This window comes from Zootoca vivipara, chromosome 8 (assembly GCF_963506605.1).
Source record: "Zootoca vivipara chromosome 8, rZooViv1.1, whole genome shotgun sequence".
NCBI lineage: Eukaryota > Metazoa > Chordata > Lepidosauria > Squamata > Lacertidae > Zootoca > Zootoca vivipara.
The window spans coordinates 82,008,906-82,021,593 of NC_083283.1; the positions used below are offsets into that span (position 1 = coordinate 82,008,906).

Sequence of the window (12,688 nt, forward strand, 5' to 3'; positions counted from 1 at the left end):
GTTCCTCCCTCTGCCTAAAGCAGGCATGTCAAACCTGCGGCCCTCCAGATGTTTTGGACTACAATTCCCATCTTCCCCAACCACTGGTCCTGCTAGCTAGGGATCATGGGAGTTGTAGGCCAAAACATCTGGAGGGCCGCAGGTTTGACATGCCTGGCCTAAAGCAATCCAATGGTAGAAGTCTTACCTGGAGCCGCAAAACATCTTCCTTGGCAGCCTCATTTCCACCAAGTCTTAGTTTCTCCAGTTCAGCTTGCAAGCTGCACACCAAGTCCTGAGCCTTGAATTTCAAAAAAGTTGAAGTTTAAATCAGCTGCAGAGCCGAAATAATGGGACACTTTAATAAAAAAAGGAACTTATCAAGCCGGAAACTTCTCAGGACAGGCATTGTAAGGCGGATCATAAACACATAAAACTTCAGCTAAAGTATTTTTATTACACTAACGATGCTAATAAAAATGTCAAATCTGGTGCGTTACACACTGAAAATGGCAGGCCCGTTTAAAGATCTGGTATTGAAACCATTGTCCAAAACCACATACAGACCTAAACTTCTAATACTGAACTGAAAACCACCGGGGGGGAGGACACACAAAACAAAGCCACTCCAGTATGGTACAAGCAGCAATAATAATTATAATTATAATTATAATAATTATTTATTATTTATACCCCCGCCCATCTGGCCGGGTTCCCCCAGCCACTCTGGGCGGCTTCCAACAAAACATTAAAATACAGAAATCCATCAAACATTAAAAGCTTCCCTAAACAGGGCTGCCTTAAGATGCCTTCTAAAGGTCTGGTAATTGTTGTTCTCTTTAACCTCTAGTGGGAGGGCATTCCACAGGGTGGGCGCCACTACCGAGAAGGTCCTCTGCCTGGTTCCCTGTAATTTGGCTTCTCGTAGCGAGGGAACCGCCAGAAGGCCCTTGGCGCTGGACCTCAGTGTCCGGGCAGAACGATGGGGGAGGAGACGCTCCTTCAGGTATACTGGACCGAGGCCATTTAGGGCAGTAATTGCTGGGTATTGATTAGACCCCATTCAAGTAGCTGTGCTGATTTGGAAGCTGGAAATGTTAACGAAAACTACATTGGGACAAGGACCTCTTTGTAATATAATGGAAATATAGTTTTTCAAGTACAGCTGCAGTGTGTGTGTGTGTGTGTGTGTGTGTGTGTGTGTGTGTGTTAGAAACACACCAGAGAAAGCTCTTGGTGCAGACAAAGTGAGAAGAGGTTTTTGGCCTAATCCTGGCTGGTAAGGGAAGGGGTGGATCTTCCTCTCCATAATCTCAAGAAGAAATTGGGAGACTCTATGCCAGTAATGAAAGGAAAAAATCAAGAGACACTGTGCTGCATGCATAAAGCATAATGTGTGGTTTGGCCCAAAATGTCTACGTGAAGAGTTTGAGAATAAATTCACACACTAGTTTCCTGTGGACAGGTTTTATTTTTTGTATGGAACCCAAACTGACTTTTCTGAGGCTTGTGTTTCTTTATAGGATTGTCCACACACACCAGTGAAAGCAAACTTGCTATTGTTAACACAATAACTTGTGGCAGGTGCAAGACCTCCAAATTAAGAGCCCCCAATCTTGGCATCTGTGGCGAAGTGGCTTCAAATATTGTTATGTGGGCTTGAGATTTACTGGTGGCCTATGAGTTTTACTATCTTATTGACAACAACGAGGAAACTCTGTCATGATGTAACCATTTACCTGAGCCAGCTCCTGGGTTTTTTTGAGTGCTTCTGTTTTTCTTGAGTCCAGGTGTTCTTGGGATTCAGATAACAGTTGTCTCAGCTAAAACACACGGAGACACAATTGCCTTACCTTAGTACAGGCATAGGCAAACCCGGCCCTCCAGATGTTTTGAGACTACAATTCCCATCATGCCTGACCACTGGTCCTGTTAGCTAGGGATGGTGGGAGTTGTAGTTCCAAAACATCTGGAGGGCCAAGTCTGCATATGCCTGCTTTCGTATATAAACTGAGTTTATTTGAAAATGAATAGCCATAACCTTCTGCAACCATATAACTGACTGCTTGTCAGTTTGCAGGTTCAGTTTGTGCTGAACCTTAGTCTGTTTTGTATTGATGTAAACCTCTAGAATGTATTTTGTATAGCTAACTATTTAGCTTTATCCCCAGTATATCTTATCTTATTGCTATGGGTAGTGGCTAATGCAAATAAAGTTTCTATCTGCCTAGTCGGGCTCAGCACAGAGCAAGTGTCTCAACAGAGAACTCAGCTCTGCCATTGAGCTGGAAAATGTAGAAAATGTTGATCTGAATGTGACTGAAGTTGACTCTAATGCAAATCACCTGCCCTCAGTTATGTTGCAGAAATATAGCAAGGCATGGAGCTCGACTCTGTTTAGAATTAATATAATACTTAGGCTTTTAAAAAACAAAAATGTATCAGTGGTTTACAGAAGCAGGCGCTCAATACAGGAGGCAGTCTGATGCAAACAAAGCTCGATCGCATAAAATTCCATGCATAAATCTATTTACAACAGATTTCTCCTCCATCCAGTGTGATACTTTATGGTATCCATCAGGGTTAAACTTAATGATTTATTTCTTTTAAACAACAACAACTTTTAATTAAATATTTTCTTGTGTTTCTGAGGATTTCCTGACAGCAGAAGGTGCTTTAAATACCTAGTTCTGCACACTGTGCTTCAAACCTTCTCTCTTCCTTGTTCTTGGTTTTCCTAGAACAGACAACCTAAGAATATAATGAAATCCTGCTATATCAGGCCAATGGCCCATCTAGTCCGACATCCTGTTCTCACAGTGGCCAGCCAGATGCCTGTGGGAAACCAGAGAGCAGGATCCAAGCGAAAGAAGCCTCTTGTGGTTTCCAGCAACTGGTATTTGGAACTGGAGGCAGAGCACAGTCACCATAGCCAGTAACCTTATGCCCATCAATTTGTCCAATTCTCTTTTAAAGCCATCGGGGTTGGTGGCCAACACTGATTATTGTGGGACAGAGTTCCATAGTTGAACTGCGTGAAGAAGCAATTTTTTTAATCTGTCATGACTCTCCCAACATTCAGCTTCACTGGAAGCCCAAGTGTTATGAAAGAGGACAAACACAACTTTTTGTGTTAATATTTGAGATCTATAACTTGACTTCTCATTTGATTTTTAAGCCATCAGTGCAACTTAAAATCAAAGTAAAAGATAAAGATTCTATTCATCCAGTGGGACTGCATTCAAAGAAGTGTTTTAACAATCAGGGGTCTATCTATATTATTAAATGGCAAATCCCTTTTACTATTTCCCCCCACTTTCTGCTGAATCACAGAATAGCTCTCTGTAACTCAAAAGAATGCCCATTCCTTTACCACGAGCTTGAAAAGGGGCATCTTCTTTTCTTTGCTGACACGATGTTTATTTCCTTAACCTTTTCAGCCACCTCTATTTTCCAAATCATGATCCAAATCACTTTCCCGAAAAACTCAAATGTCTCACAAACACTTACATGCTCAACTTCTTTCATGTAATTTTGACGTTCGGAGTTGGCTGTTGCCAAGTGATTTTCCAGCTGTGCTTCCAAAAGAGAGGTGTATTCTTTCAGCTGTTAAAAAAGTGGGGGGGGGGCAGGGAGAACAACAGAAAGCTATTAAGATGACATTTCCCCCTCATACCAGAAAATTTGCATTGGGATCGTATTTATACATTCTTGGACACCACAACAAATCCTCCCTCCCTTAAGTAAAAGCTGGGTTGGGATTCCACACCCCAGTCCTGCTTTGGGCTTGCTCTGTGTTTGCCAATTTCATGTCCCACAGTCTAAAGGGGAAAGGTAAAATGCCCCGTTTTCAAATTTTTCATGTACTTCCCTTCTGGAGTCTTGGAAGGCTTCCATACCTTGTCTGTATTCTGAAGTTCCATCTTTAACTTCTCCACATCATCTTCAAGAGATTTCATTTGGCCCTGGGACTAAATGAAGCATTTCCCACACCCAAGGGACCAGAAATTAGAGCATTAGTGTATAGCATTTACCATTAATAGTTTCATTTGAGAGATATGTTGGCACAAATATGGCATCTAGAGTTCTGCTTACATACCTTGGGGCTCAAGGAAAACAAGGCGAAACATCTAAGGCAGGCATCCCCAAACTGCGGCCCTCCAGATGTTTTGGCCTACAACTCCCATGATCCCTAGCTAACAGGACCAGTGGTCAGGGATGATGGGAATTGTAGACCAAAACATCTGGAGGGCCGAAGTTTGGGGATGCCTGATCTAAGGGCTATCGGCTGAAAGGGAAGTTGCAGGTGGAGAATTTCCAGCTGTGTATCATTATCATCATTATTATGATTAATTAATTAATTAAATTTGTAAACTGCCCTTCACCCTTAGATCTCAGGCAGTTCACAGCACAAAAATACAGGAGGAAGAGGAGGATGGTGATGATGATGATAATTTTGTACCCTACCCCCCTGACTGGGTTGCCTCAATGACTCTGGCTGGCTTCCAACATAATATACAGAAATGCAACACCAACACAACAGAGTATCCACACATTAAAAGCGTCCCAATACAGAGCTGCCTTCAGATGTCTACAGAAAGCCATAAAATTGTTTATCTCATTGACATCTGACAGGAGTACATTCCACAGGGCAGGTGTGACTACCTAGAAGGCCCTCTGCCTGGTTCCCTGTAACCTCACTTCTCACACTGCCATTGCTTATCCTGTCTCCTTGGCTGATCGTTTTTTACTGTTGTTAAAAACACAAAATACACAAAGAAACCAGAACAAAACAATAACCCCCCTACACCCCACAACATTTAAATGGACATAGGATGTTAGTCAGCCAAAATCCTGGTTGAAGAGGAACATTTTCGCCTGAAACAATGTTATTTTCACTCCATTAGGCTCTCAATATACCAGAAGTGACTAACACTGTCTGTCTAGCAGAAGCTTTAATTTTTTAATTTTTTAATGAACCAGTAATTGTAGTTTTATTTGCAAAGCTCTTATCTACTTTCAGAAGATAAATGTAGGAGTCCTGCTGGATGAGCCCACCATCCCAGTCTCACAGTGATCAACCAAATTCCTATAAGAAGCCCAGAAGCAGGGGCCAAGCACATAAATCATGAAAGGCAGAGGTGATCCAGTTAGTGATCCAGTCCAGATTACTACTCCTGATTCCTAATCCCTTTTCATCTTTAAAGGCAAGGGCCCAAGTGGTTTTGCCTCAGCCCCGCTGCTTTCCCACGGAAAAAACCTGCTCTTTAGCAGCAGATTGTATCAGAAATTGCCTAGGCTTCTGATCCCAATCCCAGATTTCCCGTTTAGGCTCCTGTGCTCTGGGCTGCACCAGAGCATGGGACAAAAGACGGGCGTTTTATGGTTCTGCGCTATGGCATGAGTCAGCTGGCTCACACCAGAGTGCAGGACAGAAAGAAGAAAACTTCTGCACATCGCCTCTTCTTCCTCATTCTATCGCAGCACTTCCGGAAGGATGTCTGTGGCGCCGGAGGAAGAGGGGAAGGAGGCAGAGGTCGTTCCGATGGCACATAGGCCGGTACAGCCTTTCCAGAGTACTTCCATACTTTTTCTCCACAACTGGAGCATCTCCTTTGGAGACTTCCTTAACACATAACTGAAAAAGCTAGACACATTCACCTCCATTATCTAAACCTGCCTAATTTTTTAACATGGAATAATGTCCTTGGCAGAGGGATAAACCAATGAGATATTTCACCACCGCCTCTGCGCTGCACAGTGGAAAGTGACGGTTGACCTAATCAAACACCTTCCTTGCACAGTGAAGTGCTCCTACTGGTAACAAGGAGAAAGTGGTTTCGGGAACAACTCTAAAGCATGCACACGAATACACACACTCCCCTTCGGCAAGTACCTTCTGAAGGGCTTCTTCAGATGCAATCAGCTTTGCTTCCCACACCTGCTCCTCCTCCTCCACACTCTTCTGCAAGTCCTTGAGCATCCTTTCCTAGTTTTGAGAAACAAAGCATGAAACATAGCTGCCAAGTCTCCCGTTTTCCCCGGGAAATCCCCGTTTTTCCAGCTGTTCCTAGCTGAAAAAATGATTTTTTTTTGTTTTTCCCCGGTTTATTCTGGTGCAGCGACCATTTTGGAACTGGGCGGAGCATGCTCAGAAGCGACTTTTGATGCTGCTCTGCCCAGTTCCAAAATGGCTGCAGTGCGACTTCTGGCGTGGCGGCCATTTTGGAACTGGGCAAAGCAGCATCAAAAGTCACTTCTGAGCATGCTCCGCCCAGTTCCAAAATGGCGGCAGCGCTACTTCCGGTCTGCTATTTCCAGCCTTATTTCTCTGACAGCAACTTGGCAGGTATGAGCATGAAAACACAACTGGGAATAGAAAGGACTTTACATTTGAAGTTCATTCTCATTAGATGAGTTGGTACTCTTGACACTAGCTCTGCAAATCCTGAGCAAGAGACTACTGTACTCAGTTCCAGGACTTGGAAAAACTAACAGCTTAAAAACTGTTAAACACAGAATAATTAACCACACCCGTTGTTCCGAGAAAACTATCCCTGAACTCCTCTCTCTTCCCAGTTGTTTCTGCTGTTCTCAGAGTCATAGTCTGGGAAAGGCTCCCAGGGCTGGAGGGTGTGGTGTGGCAAGGCAGGTGGGAAAGCCATTGCCGGCAGAAAGTCCCTCTCCCCTCAGTTCTTCCTCTGGAGCAGAACAGGTCTCTTATAGAGGCTAGTAGAGTAGAATGTCCAAAAGTGGCACCTATCCCAGGACAAGTAAAGCACTGAAACAACGGCCCTTTTATGGGAAAACAACCTGTCTGAGCACTTCATCAGAGTGTACCCAGTCAACTGGACTCAATGTAATATGTCGATCTGGTATAAACAATTTCACTTACTGTCTCTGCAAGAATGGTCCTATACTGATCACATTCTGCTTGCAGCGCACTCATTGCCTCATTTGCTTCTCTTGACGGAGGTGTCATCTCCTAAAAACGCATTTCAGAGACAAGCTTTTAAAGGAAACTGCACTGAGTGGATTCAATACCAGAGTTGAAAGCAGCCAAAAAGTCCATCAACCCCAACCCTAAAAATGCCACAAAATTCAGTATGCCAAAAACAGAGTGGGTATGATATACCACACAAATGCATTTACATAATAATTTCAGAGAACACACAGATAAATACTGGAAGGCAAAACTACTTGCTAGAGTTGCCCAATATGGCAACTAACTCATCCCATCCATGCAAGGATTTCCCCTTCTGCAATGGGACCTTCCCCTTTAATCTGCCTGTACATGCTGCGAATCTCCTCAAATCTGCTCCAGAGGGTTGAGGGAAACCCGTAGAACCGACTGAGGGGGTGCATGTGGGCAGGACAGAGGGGAATGTTGCACAAACAGAAATCTGTGCGCTGACAAAACGTTCACTTAGAGCTATACTGGCTACAACTCATCGTGGTCGCTGGTGGTCTTCTCCAGCTTGAGAGAGGGTGCTTTTTAATTGTAAAAAGTGAGCGAGAAACCCACCCACACCCAGGACTCAAAAACCTCCCCTGAAGTGCCATTTTAAATCAGCGTGACCCACTTTACATCTGGGGAAAATAAAATGTAGATTTAGATGCTGTTTGTTTTCTCCTCTAGACTGTGATTTAGGATTTGCCATCCTGTTTTGACGTGCCCATGCAACACGTTTTGCTTACTTAGACCTGTTACATTCAGAAGAATCAAGGCTTTTGCACTGTTGTGTGCAGACTGGGGTGGGGAGGAGCGACATATGGGAGGAGGAAGCTTCCAGGGCTTTGGAAGATATTTTGACTAAGAGCTGCAGGAGGAGTGAGCCCAAATATTTTATTTAACACCAAGTTATTAGCCTTCCTCAAACATGGATATTGCCACTAGACAAATGACCAAACTACACAATATGTGTGATCGTATCTGTAAGGGGGAGAGAGTACAGAGTACCTCCCCCTATCATCAAGAGCAGCCCCTCCCCGAGCAGCGAAGGAAGCACAGGCTCGGCGGAGGCTAGTCAGGACACGGGGAGAGAGTGCCAGGGCTCAGGCAGGAGGAAAGAGCCCAGACTCCACAGGCGGGAAGAGAGAGAAGGGGGAAAGGGGAGAGGGAAAACATGGAGCGCAGACCCTTTCCTCCGGTTCCGGAATTACGAAAGAGAAGGAAGGGGAGGAGATTCAGTGTCCCGCGACTTTTATGTTGGAGGCGGTCGCGCCGGGGGGCACTGCCGGATCCTGCATCGGAGTAAGAAGACATGTTTCTACACCTAGCTCACTGTACATAGAGGCACCAATAAACACGTTGTGAAAAAGTAACATGAGGAGCGTCGTTACTCTAGAGTAGTCGCAAGAATCCCCTGACAGTATCTAATGTGTCTGGTTTGTGTGATTTTCTGTTTGCTTGTGAAATACAGCCATACCTTGGAAGTCAAACAGAATCCGTTCCAGAAGACCGTTAGACTTCCAAAACGTCCAAAAACCAAACTGCGGCTTCCGATTGGCTGCAAGAAGGTCCTGCAGCCAATCAGAAGCTGTGGAAGCCCCGTCAGACGTTCGGGTTCCAAAAGAACATTCGCAAACCAGAACAATCACTTCTGGGTTTGTGGCGTTCGGGAGCCAAAACGTCCGAGTTCCAGGGCGTTCAGGATCCAAAGAAAACCTCTGCCGCTATTGGGCAGCTCAATGCCAAGTTCTCCAAATGAGGCCTTATTAGTTTAGTCCACCCACAATATTTGTTACTGTGTTGTATAACACTTTTCATGTGAGGATATTTGCAGATTATACCTACAGGTTCTGTTCTTGCACCCTGCGACTGAAGTGTTTCCAAAGCCTTTTCTTTAAATTGTTGCAACCATTCAGCATATGCCTGAGAAGGAAACAAATAATAATAATAATAATAATAATAATAATAATAATAATAATAATTTATTACTTATACCCCACCCATCTGGCTGGGCCTCCCCAGTCACTCTGGGCTTATGAAGTGCATAAGCATTGCTGAGTATTATATTCCTTTCCAACTCATACTTTCAACATTCTGTCCATTTTTAAGAGCTTGTACTTGTCTAAATCACTCTGTCTCAATTTCTTCTTCCTTACCTTCTCTTAATCTCCCCTTATGGATCCCTTTTTCACGTTGTCTGCTGCCTTCAAACACTCCTTCTCTCCTCAACCAGCTTAAGACTTTTAACATCCCAGTCCAATAAAAACCAATTACCCAGCAGCCGAAAGCACAGAAACTACCTGTCCTGGGTTTGGGATACCATTTTTAAATTTATTTATTTATTTACACCATTTATAAATCCCTTAAGAGCCAGTGTGGTGTAGTGGCTAAGAGCGGTAGACTCGTAATCTGGGGAACCGGGTTCGCTTCCCCGCTCCTCCACATGCAGCTGCTGGGTGACCTTGGGCTAGTCACACTTCTCTGAAGTCTCTCAGCCCCACCCACCTCACAGGGTGTCTGTTGTGGGGGAGGAGGGGAAAGGAGATTGTTAGCCGCTTTGAGACTCCTTCGGGTAGTGATAAAGCGGGATATCAAATCCAAACTCCTCTTCTTCTTCTTCTTCTTCTTCTTCTTCTTCTTCTTCTTCTTCTTCTTCTTCTTCTTCTTCATATATTAAAAATATCTCTGAGGGATGTACAGTGGTTCCTCACCACTTTCTTGTGTGGAATGATTTTAACCAACAAAACTTTCCTTTCAGGAACACATTTGCTAATAAGAGTTAAAGGAGCTTCGCACAAAGGGCTTCCCACTGGACTTGGGTCCTTAGCATAAACTGTGTTGCTAGTGTAGTTTGCATTAAAAGATGTGCCAGTAGGACACCATTTGCTCACAGCCATTAGGTAGCTCACTGTCTTAATTTCACTTTCCTATGTGAGTGATGAAGTTGTCCACTGAACCATGGGGCCCCCCGGACTGGCAGCAGCTCTCCAAGCCCCACTGCCAGAGGCATTTGTTACTGGGAGTGCATCTTATTTTACTGTGCATCTTTCCCTTTAGTATTTTTTAATGTTATTTCCATTTGAAATTGCCTGAATCACCATGCATTTTAGGTCTGGAGAGCATTAACCAAAAAATGCTGCTTACCTGCTGATCACCTAACTGGATCTGTGGGAAGAGGGACAAGAGAACCTTCATTGTTTGTCCCTGAATTATTCCAAGCTGTTGCTCCAATGCTTCCTGAAAGAATAAAGGATAACCAGAGGATGCTTCTGTGGGTTAGATAAGGGGCAAGGAAGGGCTCCGGCTCATCTCTTGCCTTCCCACTTTTTCCAGCACCAGAAACGGGTGGGGGGAGTGGTGAGGCTCCCATACAACACATATAGACAGATACTCTTATTTGGAAGTAAGAAAGAGGTCTTTACTTCGGCAACCGTACTCTGGAGCAGTGTAAGGAGTTTAGAACCGGGCAGAAGCAATGAAGATGTCCCAACAAGTTACCCCAACCCTCTTTTAAAGATGATGTGGGTTATGCTCACAAGACATGGTAATGTCAAGATTGAAAACATGTGCTCTTTGAAGACTGGGGAATCTGCTTCCATTCACAATTGGGTGTCCAGTTTTAGGGGGCAAGGGAGCCTGTTTTGGCTCTTGTTGTGGTCATCTGCTCAAATTCCCCCACAGGCTGATCAAAGCCTTCCCTAGTCTTCGCTGAGGCGCTTCAAAGGAAAGTCTTAGGGGAGAGCCAGCACCCTGGGTCCTTTTCTAAAGCAACAGAAGTAAGGGTGGGAAGGGGAAACCTCCCCTCCTCCAACTCAGGTTCCCACTCTTTTCCTAGTTTCCTCCTCTTCCTCCTCCTGCATCAGAGCCTGCCAAACCTAGTCCAATCCTGGTGATGCTGTGTGGCTCATATATAAAGATGTCACTGTATGGTACAAAATACTGCAGAGTTTACAGGAAAGCTAACCTTTGCTTTAGTTGAAGACAGCAGCTTTTCTTCACATGCCTTTTCCACAGAAGCCAGGGCTTCCATGGCTTCTAAATTCTTCTCTTGCAGGTCCTGTTGGAAACAAACACCAAAAACAAACCATTTATTTGTAGGAAGGCTGCCACAAAACTTTATGGACAGCAATTCAACCATCCCCGTTAGGAAATTCAAGTTAGTTTTCAAAACTGCTGGAATCTTTATCTCAATTTTAAATGTGAATTATGTTGCTGCAACATAAATCAAATATCTCTTTCTCTTTAGAACTACTTTTCTTCTTTATTGTCTTTTACATGTGTTCTCCTTTACTTGCTTATCTCCCAAATGGTTTCTTCTGTGTTTCTTTATTTTTAAGCTGTTGCCTTGTTAAAATATTCTAACTACAAATTTACGCCAGTTCCACATTTGTGCCTGCAGATGCATGGGAAAATACATCTGTACAAGCACATGGATGGATGGACAGACAGCCACACCCCTGCCTGCAGCTTCCTGTCAATCCATTTCATGTATTTGAAACAATTGGCTCTTTAAAAACAACAACATACCAACATACACCAATTGGAACCCTGCAGTGCCTTTCAGGTTAAGTGTATTCTTTCAGCTTCCTATCTCATACTTGCTTTGAATGCTAAGATATATTCACTATGTTCTCTTCTTAATTCTTTCTAATTATTTCCAGGCTTTCGTTATATAAGCCAGGCATCCCCAAACTGCAGCCCTCCAGATGTTTTGGCCTGCAACTCCCATGATCCCTAGCTAACAGGTTGGGGAAGATGGGGATTGTAGTCCAAAAGCATATGGAGAGCCGAAGTTTGGGGATGCCTGATATAAGCAATCTTCATAGATACAAATCTGCAGGTGCCCAAAATGTAGGACAGCTCTCATAAAACCAGCTCAAAGTCCTCGTTACAGTCGTACCTCGGGTTACAAACACCTCGGGTTACAAACACCTCGGGTTACGAACAACTCGGGTTACGAACTGCGCAAACCCGGAAGTATTTTCGCCGCACGCACGTTCTGCGCATGCGCAAAGCGCGTGCGCGGTTTGTGCATGCGCAAAGCGCGAAAATAGCGCTTTGCGCATGCACAAAATGGTGATTCGGTTACGGACTTTTCGGGTTACGAACTGCGACCCGGAACGGATCGTGTTCGTAACCCGAGGTACCACTGTATATTAAGGAAATAATACAGTCGGCTTAACTCACGTTGTTTTTTATTTTCAGCTGCTCAACTGCATTTTTCAGTTCAGCAACTTCATTCTCTAATGTGGTGACTTGTGCGGATGAGCCTTGGAATCTAAAGCAGAAAAATATTTACAAATTAATTATCTGTAATATTCCACAATATACAGTTTTACACACACACAATTATTTATTATTTTGAAGCTACAGTACTCCCCCAGAGGGTAACCTTTAAATATATGTTAATATGGGGAGATTCCTTCCTCAAAAGAATATAATAATAATATTATAATAATAATTTATATTATTATATAATATTAATAATCAATAAGAATGATTGATTAAATTATGGAAACTGGCAGCCCTATGTTAAATAACAAAGGGTGGTATTCAACTAAGTTTTATTGACAGTAGTCTCACTGAAATTAATTTCAATGGATCTACCTGCTCTGAGTAAAACGTAGCTGAACACCACCCATGGACTCCACTACTACAGATAAAACAAGGAAAGCAAAGAATGAGCCAATTTGAGCATCAATGGTAGCCATTTAGCAATTTTTGGAATGAAAGGCATGGTAGGATAGGGTGCAATTT

General features: G+C 43.6%; 1 protein-coding gene across 2 annotated transcripts in view; it reads right to left on the bottom strand.

Annotated features, from left to right (window-relative positions):
* Positions 1-12,688, bottom strand: part of RRBP1 (ribosome binding protein 1) — a 33,264-nt gene that overhangs the window by 944 nt on the left and 19,632 nt on the right. For both annotated transcript variants that reach the window (XM_035103461.2, XM_035103462.2), the window contains exons 11-20: positions 12,119-12,209; positions 10,896-10,988; positions 10,076-10,168; positions 8,777-8,854; positions 6,875-6,964; positions 5,876-5,968; positions 3,879-3,950; positions 3,490-3,585; positions 1,719-1,802; positions 188-280 (exon numbers count right to left, since the gene is read on the bottom strand). In XM_035103461.2, coding sequence (XP_034959352.1) covers positions 188-280; positions 1,719-1,802; positions 3,490-3,585; positions 3,879-3,950; positions 5,876-5,968; positions 6,875-6,964; positions 8,777-8,854; positions 10,076-10,168; positions 10,896-10,988; positions 12,119-12,209 — 883 coding nt within the window. The remainder of the gene's footprint in view (positions 1-187; positions 281-1,718; positions 1,803-3,489; positions 3,586-3,878; positions 3,951-5,875; positions 5,969-6,874; positions 6,965-8,776; positions 8,855-10,075; positions 10,169-10,895; positions 10,989-12,118; positions 12,210-12,688) is intronic.